At 35.4% G+C, this 22096-nt stretch overlaps 5 protein-coding genes, 1 non-coding gene and 1 pseudogene across 6 annotated transcripts; 3 read left to right on the top strand and 4 right to left on the bottom strand.

The window, feature by feature from the left end:
* On the top strand, positions 463 to 534 carry TRNAE-UUC. Its single transcript has one exon. It is a non-coding gene; the product is annotated as a tRNA-Glu (tRNA).
* On the top strand, positions 1483 to 4639 carry LOC104776132 (CO(2)-response secreted protease-like). Its single transcript, XM_010500146.2, has 9 exons — positions 1483 to 1710; positions 1819 to 2072; positions 2156 to 2267; positions 2359 to 2872; positions 2943 to 3043; positions 3166 to 3408; positions 3497 to 3611; positions 3681 to 3891; positions 3982 to 4639. The coding sequence occupies exons 1-9, from the start codon at positions 1526 to 1528 to the stop codon at positions 4554 to 4556; spliced, it is 2310 nt and encodes a 769-aa protein (XP_010498448.1). The 5' UTR covers positions 1483 to 1525; the 3' UTR covers positions 4557 to 4639.
* Positions 5694 to 8937, top strand: LOC104776131 (annotated as a pseudogene).
* LOC104778796 (SKP1-like protein 4) lies at positions 9084 to 11775 on the bottom strand. The gene is made up of 4 exons (XM_010503232.2): positions 11730 to 11775; positions 11189 to 11264; positions 9533 to 9701; positions 9084 to 9351 (listed from the first exon to the last, which is right to left on the bottom strand). Exons 1-4 carry the CDS (start codon positions 11773 to 11775, stop codon positions 9178 to 9180), a joined length of 465 nt encoding a protein of 154 aa, XP_010501534.2. The 3' UTR covers positions 9084 to 9177.
* LOC104776130 (GDSL esterase/lipase At1g20120-like) lies at positions 12270 to 15150 on the bottom strand. Its single transcript, XM_010500143.2, has 6 exons — positions 14736 to 15150; positions 14304 to 14434; positions 14180 to 14227; positions 13359 to 13559; positions 12588 to 12843; positions 12270 to 12463 (listed from the first exon to the last, which is right to left on the bottom strand). Exons 1-6 carry the CDS (start codon positions 15097 to 15099, stop codon positions 12270 to 12272), a joined length of 1194 nt encoding a protein of 397 aa, XP_010498445.1. The 5' UTR covers positions 15100 to 15150.
* Positions 16027 to 18462, bottom strand: LOC104776129 (anther-specific proline-rich protein APG-like). The gene is made up of 5 exons (XM_010500142.2): positions 17651 to 18462; positions 17423 to 17553; positions 17074 to 17337; positions 16563 to 16809; positions 16027 to 16461 (listed from the first exon to the last, which is right to left on the bottom strand). Exons 1-5 carry the CDS (start codon positions 18417 to 18419, stop codon positions 16265 to 16267), a joined length of 1608 nt encoding a protein of 535 aa, XP_010498444.1. The 5' UTR covers positions 18420 to 18462; the 3' UTR covers positions 16027 to 16264.
* LOC104778795 (GDSL esterase/lipase At1g20120) lies at positions 20273 to 22080 on the bottom strand (the record flags this gene model as incomplete). Its single annotated transcript, XM_010503231.1, has 5 exons — positions 20273 to 20572; positions 20651 to 20906; positions 20992 to 21225; positions 21357 to 21487; positions 21711 to 22080. Coding segments are annotated over 5 exons (1194 nt in total), but the record flags the coding sequence as incomplete, so codon positions are not given.

Raw genomic sequence — 22096 nt, 5'->3', positions numbered from 1 at the left:
TGGTATGTGTGACCATGTATTCTCCTATACTTGGTGTAGTTAGCCATCTTTTTTCCTAAATTAAGACAATGGAATTATCTAGTTTAGCAAATGTGATATGGCTTCTTAGATCAAATTAATACCATATAATGCCTCAGTCTCAAATTTGAGATTTTTATTCTACTTAAAATATTATTGTTTGATGTAAAAATTAAATTTTGATCATATAAATATAAGCTAATTTGGATTGATTTTTAATAATTATAATAAAATCTTTTTTGTATGACTATGGTCTAATAATACATATATATAGTTGGTTCAAGTATATGTAATTCCAGAAGATGGTAATAAAATCTTCACCTCACGAGGTCAAAAAAAAAACCTTCACCACACCTCGGCTTCACCGTCTGACATAAATCTCAGACCATCTCTATGTAGTATAGACTAATCAATATATTTTTAACATTTCAAAACTTACATATATCCGATGTCGTCCAGCGGTTAGGATATCTGGCTTTCACCCAGGAGACCCGGGTTCGATTCCCGGCATCGGAGCTTTTTAACTTTTTATGGGAATTTTATTTGGGCTTTAAAAGACTTTTGTTTAGTTATATCTTATGCTTTCTTCATTAATCATTGTTTCCTAAAAATTTAATCACAATCTCTATTTTCTCTATATATATTATTTTCTTACTTAAATTAGATCATGCGATAGCATTAGCATATGTGTGTGACTCATATTGATAATACATACTTTCCAAGAGTAGCACGAGTGCACTCCACTCTGAGCCACTAAAAGTGGTCGGCAATTTTTATAATTCTATTTTTCTTTGTAGGTTGCTAAATATATAAGATTTTGACATGATCTCGACTATACATTAGTTTAAGTACAAAGCCTACAAGCATGCTATAGGGATTTACCAAGATTCCATAAGAGTGGAATGTAAATGCCAATTCTGGTTAATGCACTCTGCAGACCCGCACCACCCTCTCCTTTTATTGGCTACTCAACCAATCCTTTGTGAGTTTCATCCATGGACCCAATTTTCTTTGATTTAAAAACATGTTTAACGTAATTATAGAATTGTTTAATTATTTATTTATGATTATATAAGTCATATTTGGCCATTATATAATAATTTCATACGTAGCGCTAATGAAGAACTTTTTCAGATTTTGTGAAGTCCTGATAAAAAATCCTTTAGTTAGTGGACACTCCTTCACCATCTAATAAATGGCTTATCTTAAACATTCTGTTCAAAGTCTTTGGAACCTCGGAAAGAAGGAAAAAGAAAAACATGCTGAGTGTTGTGATGTAATGACTCGAACAGAAGATAGTGGTCGGATCACTAGCCTATTCTATCTCCACTTTTTGCCCAATTCAGAAACCCACCAATTCTTCAAAGTGGGATAAGCAACTCAAGCATTAATTGATTCTTTTGCTCTATCTTTAGTTTCCAACAATCACTCAACCATTATAAATACCCTCTTCTTGAGTTTTGTGGTCAGTGTACAAGTCCTTAAGTGGCTAGTAAACTACAAAAACATGAAACCCTTTACCTTCTTCACACCCTTTTTATTATTTCTATATCTCTTATGTATCTTGTTTACGACAGAAACGGAAGCAGGATCAAGAAATGGTGATGGGATTTACATCGTCTACATGGGAACAGCTTCCTCTGCCGCAAACGCTTATAGAGCTCAGATACTCATAAATACCATGTTTAAAAGGTTGGATATACTGATACACTCTTTACATGTAGTGAAAAATATACATTGATACTTGCACAAAGTTTTGTTTTGTGGATTCTGAGGCCTTTTTATGGTTTGTTGTTGTAGGAGAGCGAACGATCTCGTCTACACATATAAGCATGGCTTCACGGGTTTTGCAGCTCATATGACAGCAGAAGAGGCCAAAGTCATAGCCAAAAAACCGGGAGTGGTTTCGGTTTTTCCTGATCCAAACTTCCAGCTACACACAACTCATTCATGGGACTTTCTCAAGTACCAAACATCAGTAAAGATCGACTCCGGTCCACCTTCAACAACCGCAGATGGATCATATGATAGCATTGTCGGCATTCTGGACACTGGTAAGGCATTTCACTCCTGTTTTGGCTGTCAATTAATAAACAAAACCAAATATGAGTTTCACACAATGAAAACAAACAAACAGGGATATGGCCAGAATCAGAAAGCTTCAATGACAAAGACTTGGGTCCAATTCCGTCTCGGTGGAAAGGTACATGCATGGAAGCAAAGGACTTCAAGTCTACTAACTGTAACAGGTTACAATTTTCACAACCTTCAAAAACCAAGCTGAATATTACCAACTTCTTTTTGAAGACTAAACATTTCTTTTTTTTTTTGTTTATGCAGAAAGATCATTGGAGCAAGATATTACAAAAATCCTGAGGATGATTCAGAATACGATACCACAAGGGATGTGATCGGTCATGGTTCTCATGTGTCCTCCACCATAGCTGGATCAGCAGTGGAGAACGCGTCCTACTACGGTGTAGCTTCCGGGACCGCAAAGGGAGGTTCACCAAATGCAAGGATTGCTATGTACAAAGTATGCAATCCCGGGGGATGCACAGGCTCTTCTATCCTAGCTGCTTTCGATGATGCAATAGGGGATGGAGTTGATGTTCTATCTCTGTCCCTCGGAGCTCCAGCATACGCTCGCATCGACCTGAACACTGATCCTATCGCCATAGGAGCTTTTCACGCGATGGAGCAAGGAATCTTGGTTATCTGCTCTGCAGGTAATGATGGGCCTGATGGCGGTACAGTTACCAATACTGCACCTTGGATAATGACCGTCGCTGCCAACACCATTGATAGGGACTTTGAGTCTGATGTTGTGCTAGGCGGCAATAAAGTCATCAAGGTAATACACATAATACACCCATAACATTATATTATCTGGTTTGCCAAAATGAACATTTATTGATTTTCAGGGTGAAGGTATACACTTTTCAAACGCTAGTAAATCTCCTGTGTATCCTCTGATTCATGGCAAGTTTGCTAAGAACGCTGATGCATCAGAAGGAGAAGCCAGGTAAATAATATTGGTGAATTCAAATACAATACCTTGAGCTTGTTTTAGATTCTTATAAAGAATAATCACAAAGGATAAGGAAGCTAACCTTTTTCTGTCTTCATAAATCATTGGCTTTTCAGGGCCTGTGACTATGGTTCTCTAGATCAAGAGAAGGTAAAAGGGAAAGTTGTGTTATGCGAGAACGTTGGTGGATCATATTATGCATCATCAGCTAGAGAAGAGGTGAAAAGCAAAGGAGGTATTGGTTGCGTCTTTGTAGATGACAGAACTAGAGCAGTTGCTAGCACTTATGGCGCTTTTCCTACAACTGTAATTGACTCAAAGGAAGCAGCTGAGATCTTCTCCTATCTCAACTCAACCAAGTACTTAATAAGCTATCTCAAAAATTTCTATGAACTATCTTAGTCAGTATAGAGCTAATGAATTAAAACCTTTTGACTTGTGTCGCAGAGATCCCGTGGCCACAATTCTTCCAACTGTAACAGTTGAGAAGTTCACACCCGCACCAACTGTTGCATATTTCTCTTCCAGAGGACCTTCAAGTCTCACAAGAAGCATTCTCAAAGTAATCCAAAAGCATGTGCCTTGTTTAGTTTTTACCTGATTAGAAGCATCTACTTACCTCTATCTTCAGCCTGACATTACAGCACCAGGAGTCGCAATACTCGCTGCGTGGACAGGAAACGACTCAGCCATTTCACTAGAAGGCAAGCCGGCTTCTCAGTATAACGTCATATCAGGAACTTCCATGGCAGCTCCTCACGTAACAGCGGTTGCATCTCTCATCAAATCACAACATCCCACATGGGGTCCATCTGCGATAAAATCAGCAATTATGACAACAGGTTAACTCCCCTTCATTGCATATCTTGTGATTATGGCATGCAAATATGGATTTTTTTGTAACAATCATTCTTTGACGGTCACATTCACAGCAACTCAAGCAAACAACGACAAAGGTCTTATAACAACAGAAACTGGTGCAGCAGCCACGCCTTATGACTCTGGAGCAGGGGAACTAAGCTCAACAGCATCAATGCAACCAGGACTAGTCTACGAGACAACTGAAACTGACTACCTGAACTTTCTATGTTACTATGGATACAACGTAACCACAATCAAGACTATGTCAAAAGCACTTCCTGTGAATTTTACTTGCCCTGCAGATTCCAACTTAGACTTAATCTCAACCATCAATTACCCGTCAATTGGAATCTCTGGATTCAAAGGAAATGGGAATATAACAGTTACAAGGACAGTGACCAATGTTGGTGGAGATGGCGTGGCTATTTATACAGTCAGCGTGGAAACACCACAAGGGTTTAATATTCAAGTGACGCCAGAAAAACTCCAATTTACAAAAAATGGTGAGAAGTTGACATACCAGGTGATAGTGTCTGCTACAGCTTCACTTAAGCAAGATGTATTTGGGGCTCTAACTTGGTCTAACGCCAAGTACAAGGTCAGAAGCCCAATTGTGATTAGTAGCGAGAGTAGCCGCACAAACTGAGTAAATGGTATAAAGTTCAGTATGAATATGTAATAATAAAACTTAAAATCAAAGCAAAACAAACTACACCTTTTCTTGATAAATGAAATGATGATAGCTCAAGTAGATCAAACTATTTAGCAGGAAACAGTCCCAAACATTGGTTTTGTGACATGTAAAACTAAGTAAACTTTTGCATATAAAAGCAGAACAACAACAAGTCTTTTCATCAAAAGTCTTTAGCTCACCAATCTGGAGTACTAAGTTACAGTTACCAGCCTTGTTAAGACTATCTACATTGGTTCACTTTTTCAACACCCTCTTTTTTACCTTTTAACACTCTACATCATCTTCTATCCTCTACTTCATAATTCAACACTTATTCAAATTTTATCATCTACAATAGTTTTATTTAATAAAATTCAACACCTTACTCCACTAAATTATATTTACATATTTTTATTTTGTTTATGATTACATATTTAATAACGATTATCTATTAAAACTCAACTAATATAATTTAAAATAATTTTTATATAAATTTATTTTCTATTGTAATTTATAATTAGTCCAAGGAAAATAGGAAATTCTAATGAAAATTGATGTTTTTTCTATGTCCAAATAAAACAAGACTAGTCTCTATTTATAGATTTTTTAAATGATGAGTTTTGGTATAGTTTTTTATTTTATAAAATAAATAAATTAATATAAAATAATTGAGCTAAAATAATTAGGATGAAATAAAAGTTCACAAAAAGCAATTGGATACAACCCATTCACCATTTTTTTTTCTTATACTTTGCCACATGTTAATGTAGGTCCGTTTTCTTCAGATTCAACCAGTTGAATCTATTCAACTCAGTTTAATACACATATGATTTTTTTTTTTTAAATCAGCATGTCCATTGCATGAATTAAACAATTGAAAATTTTATTCAACACCCTCATTGTACATAGTCTATCCATGCAGAAAAAGTCTCCTGGAAGTCAGGCAATCTTGCTTTCACACAAAGGGCATGCATGACTAGGTGTGTGAAATGAAATACATTCACTCCCCCCACTAAAATAGGCAATGCACAAAAGCTAACCTAACACTTATGATATTATATATGTTTGTGATAGTGACTATAAAGAAATTCTCACAGATTTTAACGTGGAAACATAAAGCAAGAGTTATAAGGAAACTCGAAACATTCTTGTCTTGTTTCTTGTAGTTCAGCAATGAGGAGATGCCCCACTGTCACCATCATCTTCGTGATGTATCTTTTTCTATCTGTTATCCATAACTGCAATTCTGAAACAAGTAAATCAGGAGATTATATCATATACATGGGAGCAGCATCCTCTGATGGCTCAACAGACAATGACCATGTTGAACTTCTGAGCTCAATGTTAAAGCGGTGATAACTAAATCCATAACTCTTTGATTTTCTAACCATGATTCATATATTACAAATATTAAGACAGTATCTTACATATATCAGGAGCGGTAAAACCCCCATGCACAGATACAAAAATGGATTCTCTGGATTTGCAGCCCATTTATCAGAAGATGAAGCACACCTCATGGCCAAGCAACCGGGAGTAGTATCTGTCTTCCCTGATCAGATGTTACAGCTCCACACAACTCGCTCATGGGATTTTTGGTGCAAGAAAGTTATCAAAGAGAGACTTACTTCTCTGAAATGAACTATCAACAAGAATTGGACGTGCATGAAGGAGACACCATTATCGGCTTCGTTGATTCAGGTGAACAGTATGAAACAATGAAATGTTTGTATGCGCTTTTCTTGACTTCCAGTGAAACAAACACTCAATGCATTATATTCTGAAAAAGAAAACAGGAATCTGGCCCGAGGCACAGAGCTTTGACGACAGGCGCATGGGTCCAGTCCCAGAGAGATGGAAGGGCACTTGCATGAGAGGGAAGAAGACACAGCCTGGTTCTTTACGTTGCAATAGGTAAACGGAACATGAAGAAAGTAGCACACATGTAAATATGCCATATACTATGTTAGAACTTACCACCGTGGACTTATTTTAAACGTTGCTGCATAAACAGAAAACTAATAGGAGCAAGGTATTACAATTCGTCATTCTTCTTAGACCCTGATTATGAGACACCACGAGACTTCTTGGGGCATGGGACACATGTGGCATCCATAGCAGCAGGGAATATAATCTCTGATGCATCCTACTACGGCCTGGCAAGTGGGATTATGAGAGGAGGTTCACCAAATTCAAGAATAGCTATGTATAGAGCGTGCTCACTTCTGGGCTGTCGTGGCTCCAGCATTCTAGCTGCATTTGATGATGCGATCGCAGATGGAGTTGATGTCATATCAGTATCAATGGGCTTATGGCCAAATAATTTACTTGAAGATCCGCTTGCCATCGGGTCATTTCATGCCGTGGAAAGAGGGATCACTGTCGTTTGCTCCGCAGGAAATTCTGGCCCATCGAGTCAAAGTGTGGTTAATGCTGCTCCATGGATGATCACTGTTGCTGCTAGCACTATTGACCGTGGCTTTGATTCCAACATTCTTCTGGGAGGAGATACAAGCAGATTAATTGAGGTATTAAGGAAATGACAGAAACTGATAAATCTCCATCCATTTAACATTCTAATTGTACTTAAACAATTTTTTTTGCAGGGGTCTGGAATAAATATTGCTAATATAGATGGTTCCCAGGCTAACCCACTTATACACGCACGATCAGCCAAGAAGACAGATGCTAATGAGGAAGCTGCTAGGTAACAATTGCATCTTAACATTATAGAGTAACTTTTTTTATATCTATACTAACAAGCCAACATAACTGCAACTCTTCAGGAATTGTGCACCTGATACAATGAACCAAACCATTGTTAAGGGAAAGATTGTTGTGTGCGATAGTGATTTTGGTAACCAGGTGATCCAGTGGAAAAGCGAAGAGGTTAAGAGACTTGGAGGTGCTAGTATGGTACTTATTGGCGAGGAGGCACTGGATCTGTCTTATATTGATCCTTCGTTTTTAGTGACAACAGTAAAACAAAAGGACGGGATGCGAATCATATCCTACATAAATTCAACAAGGTAAAAAGTAAGATGTCTAATTTCTCACAAGAGATTGCTTTAAAAAAACACACTAACATATCAAAATCCACATTGTAGAGAACCAATTGCAACGATCATGCCTACAAGATCACGAACAGGACATATCTTAGCACCATCCATACCATCCTTCTCATCAAGAGGACCTTTCTTGCTTACAAGAAGCATCCTCAAGGTATGTAAGCCCTTAGATTCACCATAAATAATAAGATGATCTCCACAGAGAATTTCACAGAATCTTCTAAAAAATAAATTGATATAAACAGTTCATTTTCAATGAATTAACTCCATGAGAAACCTGTTACAGCCTGATATTGCAGCGCCTGGGGTCAACATACTGGCATCGTGGTTAGTAGGTGACATAAATGCTGCACCAGAAGGAAAGCCACCGCCATTCTTCAACATTGAATCAGGAACTTCAATGGCATGCCCCCATGTCTCCGGGATTGCTGCTCGACTCAAATCCAGACACCCTTCATGGAGTCCTGCAGCAATCAGATCCGCCATCATGACAACATGTGAGAAATCAAAATCGAGTAGATACTAGTTACGGATTACATATCAGTCGAGCCACATTGTAACCCAACTCTTACACTCTATCTGCAGCTGTGCAAATGACCAACTCAGGAACCCATATAACTACAGAAGCAAGAGCCAAGGCCACACCTTATGAATTTGGTGCTGGGCAGGTTACTATATTTGGACCTTCTTCCCCTGGACTAGTTTATGAAACCAATCACATGGATTACCTGAACTTTCTCTGCTACTTTGGGTATACTTCAGCCCAGATCAGAAAAATCTCAAAGCGCATACCAAAAGGTTATGTTTGTCCAGAACAAAGCAACAGAGCAGACATATCTAACATCAACTACCCATCAATCTCAATATCAAACTTCAATGGTAAAGCAAGAAGAACGGTAAGCAGAACAATGACAAATGTAGCATCACGCCTCATTGGAGATGTAGATACTATCTACACTGTGAGCATCGATGCACCAGAAGGGTTACTAGTTAGAGTTATACCAAGAAGACTACACTTCAGAAAGATAGGAGATAAACTTAGCTACCAAGTGATCTTCTCATCTACTACATCCTCCACGATTAAAGAAGATGCATTTGGATCAATCACATGGTCTAATGGAATGTACAACGTAAGGAGTCCATTCGTTGTAACCAGTCGCGAAGATTAATATCTAAAGATAAGAACACACAATGTCTTCGAATAAAGACAAAGACACCATTGGAGGACAAACCATAGCAAGCAGGTTATAATAATATTAAGCAAAGACCAACACTTTCTCTTAAAATATTTTCCATAAAAACCAATATATCTTGTTAGTAGAAGAAACAAAAGCATTCGGTTTCCATCTTGAATTCTAAAGACAACTCCAAACCAAAANAAAAAAAAAAAAAAAAAAAAAAAAAAAAAAAAAAAAAAAAAAAAAAAAAAAAAAAAAAAAAAAAAAAAGACAAATCCAAATCTAAGAAAGAAGAAAGACTAAAGACTAAGTTGTCCTAGAGGAGGAACACCGGAAGTCCCAATCCAATCACTCGAACGCCCACTTGTTCTCATTGCGAACCTCCTCTTCTTCCTCCGGTGTGTAATCGTTCTTGATGTTGAAGTGAGCACGCATCTCGTCTGGAGTTTTGCCTTTCATCTGATCAGCCACGGCCTGGCACGTAAGGTCAAGAAGTCCACTGATGTTCAGATAGTTAGCAGCCTGCAAAAAAAAAAAAACCCAAAGGGTTACACAACAATCACTCAAAATCAACAGAACTAATACAGACACTTAAATAAACCCTAACAGAGTCGGCAAACCTAAATCCCAAATCAAAAAAAAAAAAAAAACCTTAATACAAAAGAACATCAAAACCAAAAACAAAATCGAAACAAGCACAAACCAGAATAAGATCGAAGAGAGTAGGCTGATCGACTTTAACGAATTCGGTATCCCAATTCTTAAGCTCATCGTTCTCGAGGTTTTGGGGAATTGAGGTTGAAGGTTCCACCTGTTTTATAGAGAGATCTGACCAATTCCAATTTCTTGTTGGTAAAAAAAAATTAGGAACCCTTTTAATGAATGGAAAAAGTTAAACAAAGTGAGAAAAAAAAAAAGGAAATATTATTAAAAAGAAATATGTAAATAGTTATTATCTCCAAAAAATTTGACCTTAGCTGTATTCCATATCATATCNAAAAAAAAAAAAAAAAAAAAAAAAAAAAAAAAAAAATTTAACAGAAAATATTTGCCTATCTGTGAGTTCAGAACAAAAAAAAAACAGTTTATCTACGTGTAGGAATCATTGACTAAGGTTTTATGTTTTAGTTATAATTAAGCAAATTTTAGTATTTTACACGTTTGTAGGTAAAAAATATCTATGTGTTATTATGAATTGTGATCAGGTATTTTGCAGAGAATTAAAGAAAAATATAAAAAAATTAGGTGATCAATACCAACGTAATAAATGATTTTTAAGTTAATTCTTTTGTTTTAAAATAGATGATTTTCTCACAAATCTATGCAAAATTAATTAGGTTTTTATTAGTTTTAACTTTTAACAAATTATATTATGCAGATTATTTTTTCATTGATTGAATTGTGTGTAAATAGATATTAAATAATGTTTGTTTGAAAAATAAACAAAAATTAAATGATTCCTACCATTAATAAGAAGGAAAAAAGTTAATACCATTATATCTTAACATTAAACAAACAAAAAAAATACTGGAAAAGAGTAAGAACTATATTGCCCTTTTAAGGTGGACATTATTGTATCTCTTATTTGGCTCAGACGCAGCAAGGTGTTAATGGTGCTAAACTAAACTGAAGTGTAGCCAGCCGGTTTCTACGTGCGAGGTCCTGAGGACCATCCGGAGAACAACTGTTCCCGAGGTTTCATGATCGTTATTATGGTTGTTAGATCTTATTTGCTTCTTATTTGCTTCAAACAAATGAATTTTCTCTAGTTGATCGGGCAATGTATCACCATAACCGAAAATCTACCCCGAGCAGTTGATGATAAAATAACTAGGTTGCATCAATTCTTATAAGAGTCGATACATGCATGTCCTGATGTCCAATAACCAAGAAACATAGCTCATGAACTAATGCTCCCCCACTAAAAATAGATAGCATTCATTTTTCTTTTTGTAGTCCTTTCCTACAGAACATAATATGCAAACAAACGCTTTTTTTCTTCTTGGTTTCGTAAACTAATAAGCACCTAAATTGCAAATGAAATAATCAACAACCAAACTAAGCAATAGAGAGACCTACAAAATGGCGGTTCTTATGTCTAAATATAAGAAACAAAGGGAAAATTAGTGACTAAGTGAGGTTGCTTTGGATTGTATTGAGGATCTTGGGTAGAATAGTTTTATAGGCCTTTTCAGCAGGATGTGCGAAGTCCCAAAACACGTGACCACCCGAATTTAAACATGGAATCGGAGTCATCACCGAGCAACAACATGGTTTTGCCGTTGTAAACCCTGATTATTATTTTTTTTGGTAGAAGAGAAAGTCTCCTATATTTTATTAAAAATAAAAACCAAGTTACAATCGAACGTGGCATGGATACGCAGTTCCAGTCTCATCCGCTAGCAGCTCAGCATTAAGAACATCCGGACAAACATCTAAATATTTAAAACACAACGGTAAAGAAAATGCACAGTTGGCTAACCCATCATCAATACGGTTAGCTTCTCTATAGATATGAGTAATACGGACTAGTCAGTCCTTTGAATTAAAGTCATAGCACAACCATACTAGGAAGGACAGTGGATGAGAATCACTTATCCTTGTCGTGAGAAAACTAACAACCATCTCCGAATCCACCCCCAACTCCACGCATCAAATATTACATTCCCAAGCCATACAGAGTCCATAATATGCTCCCCACAATTCCGCTAACAATGCTGAACATATCCCAATATTGAACGCAAAACCCCCGCACCATACACCATCTCTATCTCGTAAAACCCCTCCGGCGGTCGCATAACCCAGAAAATTTATTAATTAGCACCCTTGTTTTTATCTACAACAAAAAAACAACCATATACAGTATATAATATATCAACGTGTGTTAATCAATTTCTTACCATATTGGCTAGGATTATCAATGACCTCAAGAAGTGAGTTATACATATCGATGTATATGAATTTGCCATCGGGAAGCCTTTGGCTGCATTGATTGACCAAGTTGGTTACAGAGTGACAGAGTCTTCTAGGTAATCATTATCTAGACGTTAAATAAAAAGCAGTACCGGAAAATAGCTATCAATAAAATGAACTGATTGATTTGGATTTGATATTTGAAACCACGTAAACAGTGATAGAATTCTCATCAAGGCATCAGTATCTTATCTTTAATTAGTAAAATGAAAAATGTACTAGTACACGAGGTTTTATCTTATTGTTGATGTTCACTTCGAGATACTTGCTTGTTACTCCATAGTCCATATTATATATATATATATAGTGATGGATTGATCTTTCAAATTCAAACCATGTGAAGAGTGATGAAATTTTCTCTTAACATCAATTGATGGCCAATATAGTGACCTACAATAAATTATATATACAATTATAACTACGTGAGCTTAAAGAAAAACATACAATTAATGTTAGTGATTCACTACTCAATTTAACTTGTGGATGTATTTCTCAAAAAGTATCTTGGTTAAGATTTTATAGAATCGTTGGGTTGGATGGAAACCATCCCAAAACATGTAAGCAGAAACATTGGAGCACAGAAATGGAGTGAACCGATTGCAAAGTGGACCTGCTTCCACAAATCCAGTTCCACAACAACCTTTCTTTATCTCTTCAAACCCTGCATTGATTCTCAACTCAAGTTATATATATATATATATATATATATATATATATATATATATATATACATGATCCTATGAAACTAGTACTTATATAAAAAAAAGTCACGGTCCGATATTTACCATAATCGGCTGAATTTTCTATGATGTGACTGAAAGCAGAGTATATGTCAATGTAAATGATATTGGAATTTGGTAGGGTTTTTGCTAATTCGTCCAAAGTGATGGAGAGTTTGGCGTTGAACAGCTGAGAAGCATAGTTTATATCTTGAGCACAATCTCTACGAAGACCTCCTTTTAGAGTTCTTTGTAATGGTACGCATCCAAGTGGTGGTGTTCCTAGCACTGCTATTTGTCTTGCTCCATATTCATATAATTGCTGTTCAATTGTATCCATATACATAGGTTATTGTTATTAATTTATTACGTTAGTGCCCGTAGAGCAATATTTTGAAAGGGAAATTTAGTAAGATTGTCAAACTTTATGTACACACACCATATATAGTATCCGGTTTATATACTTTACGTATGTACATCATCACATATTAAACATTAATCATGACTTAATTTATTAAATTTACTTCCACATATGTCACTTTTTAAATTAAATTTATTGAGTTATACATTGCTTAAAAATTGTGTTATTATGATAGTTTTCACTTTTCAGTATTTTCTTATCTTACAATAAATCATATAATATATAGTCTTAGAAAATCAATGGACATATTACCAAATTATGTAATTTTTCAAATCCTGTTTTGTTGTGTTGTTGGTGTCAATTGTCTTATATTCTTATTAGTTAGGGGATAAAGTAATTGAACGAACTTTTGGTGAAATTTATGAACTTCAGAAAAAATAAAAGATGGATGAAAAGCATAAATGTAAGGTACGTACCATAACAAAACTTGCGGCAGAATTAGCCATCTTTGAAGTATAGTAGTTAACATCGTCTTTGAGCCATTGAGCACCTTGACCGTAATATGTAATAACCAAATCGTTGCTGCCTGCAACCACAACGGATAAGCCCTTGGCTAAAAGTTGATCGGCCTTCTCTTTTCCTATTAACCTCTTTACTCTCGTTGTACAGTAAAACCTCTATAAATTAATAAACACTATAAATTAATAAATTTTGTTAGTCCCAAGTCGGGTCAGTGTAAAAAATATCAAAATTTGATAAAATAATAAGATAATATTTTTTTTCAAATCTCTATGTAAAATATGGTCCCGATAATATTGTAAATTAATAATCATGTAAATATATATATATATGTTGATATATGCTTTAAAATTCTGAATTTTCTTCTAAAACTTATATCTATAAATAATTGTTATGTTGTCTTTTCAAACTATAATGATAGAGAATACTCTATACAATGTCATAAAAATAGCTAAGTTTTTTAAAAAATTTCAATTTCTATATGTACCATTTTTATTTTGATAGTTTTATAGAGTATTTATAATTTATTGTCAATAATGTTTTCTAAACATTACAAATTCAATTCTTAACTGATAACATCTTAAAGTCTAATTTATTTTTGCTAAAATTGTTTCAATTCATAATTTTAAACATTTAAACAATTAAAGTATATATCTATAAATTAATAATTATTCATTTAAACTATAAAATAATAAATATTAATTTATAGATAAATTAATATCACTATAAATTAATAAAATATCATGGTTCCAACATTATTAATTTATAGAGGTTTTACTGTATGTCGTTGAAAATATGTCAACTGGTCCAACATTGACTTTACTCTCTGATTATATTTTGCCCAGATGATTAGGATAAAAGTTTAGACATATAATCTAGAGGGGACTTATTTTGCATCTTACTGATATTTTGGGTGTCAAAGGGTAATAGCCACTACCACCTGAAGCAAATGATACACCGGTGAGAAGGTCTTCAAGGTGTACATTGGGGTCAAAATATGCCGGCACTATTGGTTTTAATCCCAAATATTCGGCTACAAGAATTAAAGTAAAATCATTTATTTTTTACTGCAAAACTAACAACTCATTTTTTTGTGTCTTATATTTTTCTACAATGTTTACGAGAGTATCAACAAACACAATCATACGTACTATAAAACAAAATCATACGTACTATACTTTGTCTTTTTGGATCGAGTAAGTTCTATTCGCTTAAGAAACTAACAAAAATATTATTTTTTGTCACTATATCATATGTTATAAAAGAAGAAAAAAATATATATAATACAATCGACACAATATAGGGAAGAGGAAAGAGAGAGTGAGAGTACAAACATATATAATCGGAAGCGACCTTGCCGTTGCTGAATCTACCAGTGGCAACTCCGGATGGAAAACTCATACCATATGGAGGAAAATTACATCTCATTTCTGTTGTTAGATTATTATTATTTCCCGTATCTATGATCGAATCCCCAAAAAAGAACACTGCCGGTGTGGTTTTGTTATGTGGTGGTGACGGAGATGGGTCGGGTGGTGGGCCTGGCCCTGAGTCTGGCAGTAGCCATGGCCGTAGACGTCGGTGGTGGATCACTTGGGAATGGGTGGTGGTCACGAAGAAGATACAAAAACAAAATGATAATAAAAGAAAGAAAACACATCCAATTAATCTGGAATAAATCAGCCTATGTTGTTTCATGGTTCTATGCCTATACAATCCTCTAACAAAATTTGTAGATGAAAAAATGTACAAACGATACTAATTTGCATGTGTTTATACCACTAATGATGTCATTAATTCTGTGTATGTGTAACAGTGTACATCTTAATCTCTATTTGGACATGCGATTTTTATGCCGTGTCTAAGTTGCGTATGTCATAAGGTTTCTTTTTATCACACGTTATGAGGATTAGTTAGGATCCAAAGCAGTATTGCTTCTGTTTTTTGTTCAACCAAAACAGTTTTCTAACGTAAGTCAATCGAACTTAATTATATTCTCTCACGCCCCATATATGGTTTACTAAAATCTCCTCTGAAAAAACTATCTTGTAGCATATATTTTAGATTGTTATCGATATATAAGTCAATAGTATGATTCATCTTTGATTTTTGCGTCATAATGACCAAATTTTTAATAACTGAAATAATGTAAAATTAAATGAAAAATTTGTCTGAATATCGAATGATAAAAATAGTAAATACATTGGACATGCGATGTACGTGACGTCCGAGTGTGAAATTAATTGTGTCTCGTTTTGATCACACATTTCAACCTCCTAATTTTTAGCTTTAACTGCGCGAGCATTTCTTTGAATTTTTTACTTTTTTTTATCAAGTATAACTTCTAAATTTTCAAAATTATTTTAGGTTGCTTGAGATTTGGTTTCAACTTCTCAAAGATCTAAATGCCATTTTCGAATGAACTTAATCTAATATTTTGATCGCTATGATTTCAACAACTTATATGCAAAAGCGTTTGTCTATCAGCGTAAAGTCGTAGACACAAACCCAATCGATGAAGTCGCACACAGCTCTCTTAAGAAACTATATATATCATATTCTAAAATTTACTGTGTTAGTTTTATTCTTTTAATACACTGGATATAAATCATAGAAATATAACTAAATTGTTCATACAAAAATCAAGAACTCAGAATTACAGACTAAAACTTAGTACATCACAAACATGACTGGATAAGGATTCATTTAACGCAAAAGAAAAATCTTACATAGTACTATCTCAAATGTTGTTTGCTTAACGACATTATTAATTAGTCACAGAAACGGCTCATGTATTCTACATTATTACATTGCAAAAGTTTTTATTTTTGTATGAGCTAAATCATGTTAAAAAAAGAAGTTATTATTTAGATAAAATATAACCGTATTCGTTTACAAGTGCTTTGTTTATAGTTTCATAAGCTCTCTGAGTAGGATGCATACCGTCCCAAAACAAATAAGAAGATGTATTGGGACATATTTTCGATGTAGACTTTTTGCAGAGGGCACCTCCGCTCAATAATCCTGTTTTGCAACACGGTTTTTTTACTTCTTCAAATCCTGCATGCAAATATTTTTAAAAAATTAATATGCATGCATGATCGTTTAATATAAATAACTATAGCGTTACTTTACATGAATTGTCACAATGAATTATTTACCATAATCTCCAGGAGTTTCTAGCATCTGACTGAAGACAGTGTAGATATCCATATAAACCAATGTAGAATTTGGTAGCGTTTTTGACAGTTGACCCAAGATCAGGATGAGTTTAGAGTTGAAAAGCTGAGCAGCATAATTAAGCTCTTTGTTGCATTGTTTCTTTTTCTTTACTAGTTGTGATGGTACACATCCAAGTGGTGGTGCTCCGATCACTCCTATACGTCTTGCTCCATATCCATACAATTGCTGCATACCCAATTTATACATTTTACATTTACATTATGTTATTCACGAAATATCATTTTTGATAATCAAGTCACATAATATATATACCCCAAAAATGATGTAATCTTTTTTACATATGTAAGCTTGTAGCCCAATAGTTTAAGTCCCTAAATTTATTAAAAAAAAAAAAAAGTATGCTAATTTCGCAAGTTAAATAATGTTTGGACGTAAATTTATGAAGTTAGAAAAGCATAAAATAGAAGGATATATAATAATAATACGTACCAAAACGAAACTGGCGGCAGAGTCAGCAATGAAAGTGGTATAAGAGTCGACGTCATTTTTGAGTCGTTGAGCACCACTTCCAAAATATGTAATGATCAAATCATTACTTCCCGCTACGACGATTGCTACTCCTTTGGATATTATCTTATTGGTCTTCTCTAAACCTGCCAACACTTCTCCAGTCTGCTCTTGTCTTACTACCTTATTTACTTTCTCTATGTAGTCTTGGAAATATGTCAATTGGTCGAGCATTGGTATTGCATTCTGATTTAAATAAACCAAATGAATGATTATTGCTGCAAATATAATAAATCATATGACAATGATGATAAAATTGATTCGAACTTACTGCTGCTTTGGATGTCGCAGGGTTGTAGCCAGCACCACCCGAGGCAAAAGAGACGCCCGTAAGAAGATCGTTTGGTTGTGTTTTCGAGTCGAAATATGCAGGTACGATTTCTTTTACTCCAAGATATTTGGCTATTGGGATTAAGGAGACAAAAAAAAGATGTAACTAATTTGAAATTGGGTTTACTTCTCGTTATTTTTCATCATGTTTTATAGCGAGAGTACAAACCTAGATAATCAGAAGCAACCCTTCCATTGCTGAATCTACCAGTGGCAACTCCGAATTTGAAATCCATACCATAAGGACGATAATTACTTTTCATCTTTGTGTCTCGGTTATTGTTATTCCCTGTGTCAAAGACCGAATCCCCAAAGAAAATCACGGCCGGTATGGTTTTGTTCTCTGGCTTAGGTGGTGACGGAGCAGGTTTTGGCTTTGGGGCAGGCGGTGGTGTTGGGATAGGTTTTGGAGCTGGGGCAGGTGGTGGCTTATTCTTTGGAGCTGGTGGCGCTGGCTTTGGTGGTGATGGACATGGGACTGGCTTTGGTGCTGGTGGTGGCGCTGGCTTTGGTGCTGGTTTAGGTGGTGTTGGTGGGCATGCTGGTGGTGGCGGCTTTGGTTGGGGCTTAGGTGGTGGTGGTGGGCATGCAGATGGGCTAGGTGCTGGTGGTGGGCATGCAGATGGGCTAGGTGCTGGTGGTGGCTTGGGTTGAGGCTTTGGTGGTGTTGGTGGGCATGGAGATGGTCCTGGTGGTGAGACAGGTTTTGGGGATGGGCTAGGTGGTGGGGAAGACTTTGGTAATGGGTCAAATGCTGGTGGATCCATCGGCCACGGCTGTGGATACGGCCGAGGCCACATTGGCCAAGGCCAGAGCTGTCTATGCATGACTTGAGCATTGGTCGTTGTCAAGAAGAAGATACAAAAGGATAACAGAAAGAAAATAAAACGAGATATTCTCGAATATGAACAAGAATCGACCAAGGACGATCGCGTCATGGTTTTACTACCAGTAGTAAAAAATAACAGTTTTCATTCAAGTGTTTGCCACTGTCTTCATGTCAATATGTGCGTGCGTATGTATATATATGCATAATGCATTACGTACATGCGATTTATGTGGCCTTTTTCAAGTTGCATGTGTCTCAAGGCTTCTGTCATCACACAATTTGAGACCTCCCCTTATTCGGTCTCCAGTTACAAGCTGGAACTGAACTCTTCCTATCATCTCTCGTGACTTATGTATCCATAAAAACTCATGAGAAAGAAACTCTTTTGAATCTTCACTATCTTTGACCTAAACAACAAAAGGTTATCAGATGGCAGAGTAACTAGTTAGATCATATGGCTACATAATGTATATAAACAGCTTCCCACAAAATTTTGTAACTCAATTCCAAAAGATGATGATAGAAAATGCGACTGTGTCGGAGGGTGAGATTGTGAGAAGTTCCTAGTGGATTGGTTTTATTTTAGACTTTCGTTGGCAATAGCATATGATCTAAAATATATTTTAGTTAAAATTTTGTTTCCACCAATCATTTTTTTTTCTCTCCCTCTTTGTTGGAATGAGATGGATTCGATTCGATCAAGTGAAACAAGAAGAAGGTGTTATGATTCGGTCAAATTCATCACACAATATAACAGCAATTTACACTGTTTTTAATATTCTTTTTGGGTTTTATTCGTCCGGTTATTGTAGAAGAACACATAATATCAATCTTTAGGAAACCAACTGTATTTCTGATCCATGTCAATCTATATGTATAATACAATAATAATCATGTTTTAATACATTAATTTGAATGAGGCATCTTTAAATTACTTTTACTTAGCCAAATTAATCTATCTCAAACATCATCAAATATGTTTATCTTAAATTTACATTTATTTTTCATAGAAAGGTCCCATGTCATTCTCTACAAACTTTTGGCTTAAGATCTTATAAGCTCTTTCAGTTGGATGGTAAGAGTCCCAAAACATATATGAAGACACATTCTTGCAAAGAAGTGATGTAAATTTATTGCAAAGCGGACCTAATTCAAATAGCCCCGTCCCGCAACATCCTCTATCAATCTCATCAAATCCTGCAAAAATTCAAAAGAAAAAAAAAACTCATTCTCACAAAAAACACCATTNATGCATTAATTAATACGTATATCAGGACATGCGATTTATGTGGCCTTTTTCAAGTTGCATGTGTCTCAAGGCTTCTGTCATCACACAATTTGAGACCTCCCTTATATTCGGTCTCCAGTTACAACTCTTCCTAGCATCTCTCGTGACTTCTGAATCCATAGAAACTCATGAGAAAGAAACTCTATTAAATCTTCACTATCTTTGACTTAAACAACAAAAGTTCATCAGATGGCAGGGTAACTAGTTAGAATATTAGAGTAATTAGGGTTTATATATGGCTACATAATATGTATATAAACAGCTTCCCACAAAATTTTGTAACTCAACTCCAAAGGCTGATGCATGTACAGTGCGACTGTCTCGGAGGGTGAGGAGTTCCTAGTGGATTGGTTTTCTATAAGAAAAGCTTTTCTTTTACTTTCGTTAATATCACATAACTTAATTATATTTTAGTTAAAATTTTGTTTCCACTTTCCACTAATCATTTTTTTCTCTCCCTCTTTGTTGGAATGAGATGGATTGGATCAATTGAAACAAGACGAAGATGTGTTGATTCGGTCAAATTCATCACACAACATAACAGCATTTTACACTCTTTTTAAAATTCTTTATGGGTTCTATTCGTCCGATTATTGTAGAAGACACATAATATCAAATCAATCTTTAGGAAACCAACTCCATGCATGTCAATCTATTTGTATAATAATCAGGTTTTAATACATCAATCCAAATTAAATGAGGTATATTTAAATTACTTTTGCTTGGCCAAATGCTATCTAAAACACCATTAGATAAGTTTATAATTTACATTTATTTATTTTCATAGAAAGGTCCCATGTCATTCTCTACAAACTTTTGGCTTAAGATCTTATATGCTCTTTCAGTTGGATGGTAAGAGTCCCAAAACATATATGAAGACACATTCTTGCAAAGAAGTGATGTAAATTTATTGCAAAGCGGACCTAATTCAAATAGCCCCGTCCCGCAACATCCTCTATCAATCTCATCAAATCCTGCAAAAATTCAAAAGAAAAAAAAAACTCATTCTCACAAAAAACACCATTGAAGAGTTAGCAGTTGAGCATGATTACCATATTTTTTGGGGTTTTGAATCATATCATCGAAAGCAGCGTAGATGTCAATATACACCAACGTGGTGTTTTGCAAGGTTCTAGCCAATGCATTCAAACTTGTGGAGAGTTTGGAATTGAAAAGCTGAGCTGCAAAGTTTAGTTCTTTAGCACACTTTCTTCGAAGTCCTCCTCTTGAGGTTCTCTGTATCGGTATACACCCGATGGGAGAAATACCAATGAATCCTATTTTTCTTGCACCTGATTCATAAAGTTGCTGCCAATATATTTAAACTCATATTAATTAGGATTGATTTACTAGCTCATATCAACAATTGGATCAGAGGATTAGATTCACATACCATAGCAAAACTTGTAGCAGAGTTAGCCATAAAAGTGGTATATGAATCGATGTCATACAAGAATTCTTCTAAATGTTCACCATAATAGGTATTGGCCAAATCGTCGCTGCCCGCTACCACAATGGCTAGGCCTTGAGATATTATGTGCTCAGCTTTCTCTTTTCCCACAAAGCCTTTCACTTTCTCTATGTATTCTTGAAAGTATGTCAACTGCTTTGACATAGGTATTGCACTCTACATATAATAACATTGATAGCACGTTTAAAACCAAATCAAATCAAATGGAAATATTAATAATGAAGGAGGTAATTAAACCAATAATAAAATAATGAAGGATATAAAAAACAAAGAATTGACGTTATTACTACTACGATAGGTGTCAAAGGATCGAAGCCAGAACCACCCGAAGCAAAGGATACACCAGTGAGGAGATCTTCCTTGGTCAGTCCCGGTCTCAAATATGCCGGTACAATTGGTTTAACTCCTAAATAATCCGCTGTGAAATTCAGAAACAGAAAAACCAACTTTCGTAAGATGAAAATATACATGGAAAAGTTATATTATCTTCAGCAACATTGTCTAGTTAAGAGTAAATATATTCATTTACATAGGAGCCTACTTAGATATAGAAGCATGAATAGTTTTTGTATGTCTATATAGTTGATATGTTTAGTCACATCATGATATGATGATAAAAGACATGGAGGCTAGCAAGTCACCTATAAAATCAGAAGGAATTTTTCCGTTGCAAAATCTGCCGGTGGGAACTCCATCTGGAAAATTCATGCCATAGGGGAGGAAATCAGCTTTGATCAATGTCATAATGTAATCGTTATTTCCTGTGTCTAAGATCGAATCCCCAAAGGCAAATATAGCCGGAAACGTCATGTTATGTGCCTTAGGTGGCGCTGGTTCAGGGGCTGGCCCTGGACTAGGACCTGGCTTTGGCTTTGGTGTAGGGGCAGGGGAAGGTCCTGGATTTGGAACTCGCTGTAAGCGATGTGCTGAAGTATGCATTGCCAAGAAGAAGGTAAAAAATAGTGAGATAAACAAAACACATCGAGATAGTTTCGAACTAGAAAAAGAACAAGAACAAGAAACCACA

Source organism: Camelina sativa, chromosome 3, assembly GCF_000633955.1.
Source record: "Camelina sativa cultivar DH55 chromosome 3, Cs, whole genome shotgun sequence".
Lineage (NCBI taxonomy): Eukaryota > Viridiplantae > Streptophyta > Magnoliopsida > Brassicales > Brassicaceae > Camelina > Camelina sativa.
This window is presented reverse-complemented; position numbering and strand designations above follow the sequence as displayed.

Excerpts from the sequence above, each read along its gene's own strand:
- LOC104776130 (XM_010500143.2), bottom strand. The coding sequence starts at position 15,099 with ATGAAACAACATAGGCTGATTTATTCCAGATTAATTGGATGTGTTTTC. Across the intron at positions 13,560-14,179 it reads CATATTTTCAACGACATACA|AGGTTTTACTGTACAACGAG; the intron begins GTAAAACCTCTA and ends ATTAATTTATAG. Across the intron at positions 12,464-12,587 it reads AGAAAATTCAGCCGATTATG|GGTTTGAAGAGATAAAGAAA; the intron begins GTAAATATCGGA and ends GAATCAATGCAG.
- LOC104776129 (XM_010500142.2), bottom strand. The coding sequence starts at position 18,419 with ATGACGCGATCGTCCTTGGTCGATTCTTGTTCATATTCGAGAATATCT. Across the intron at positions 17,338-17,422 it reads CTGCGACATCCAAAGCAGCA|AATGCAATACCAATGCTCGA; the intron begins GTAAGTTCGAAT and ends TATTTAAATCAG. Across the intron at positions 16,462-16,562 it reads AGAAACTCCTGGAGATTATG|GATTTGAAGAAGTAAAAAAA; the intron begins GTAAATAATTCA and ends ATTTGCATGCAG.
- LOC104778796 (XM_010503232.2), bottom strand. The coding sequence starts at position 11,775 with ATGTATAACTCACTTCTTGAGGTCATTGATAATCCTAGCCAATATG. Across the intron at positions 11,265-11,729 it reads TGATAATCCTAGCCAATATG|ATGTTTGTCCGGATGTTCTT; the intron begins GTAAGAAATTGA and ends TTAAATATTTAG. Across the intron at positions 9,352-9,532 it reads CTCTCTTCGATCTTATTCTG|GCTGCTAACTATCTGAACAT; the intron begins GTTTGTGCTTGT and ends TTTTTTTTGCAG.
- LOC104776132 (XM_010500146.2), top strand. The coding sequence starts at position 1,526 with ATGAAACCCTTTACCTTCTTCACACCCTTTTTATTATTTCTATATCTC. Across the intron at positions 2,873-2,942 it reads GCGGCAATAAAGTCATCAAG|GGTGAAGGTATACACTTTTC; the intron begins GTAATACACATA and ends ATTGATTTTCAG. Across the intron at positions 3,612-3,680 it reads TCACAAGAAGCATTCTCAAA|CCTGACATTACAGCACCAGG; the intron begins GTAATCCAAAAG and ends CTCTATCTTCAG.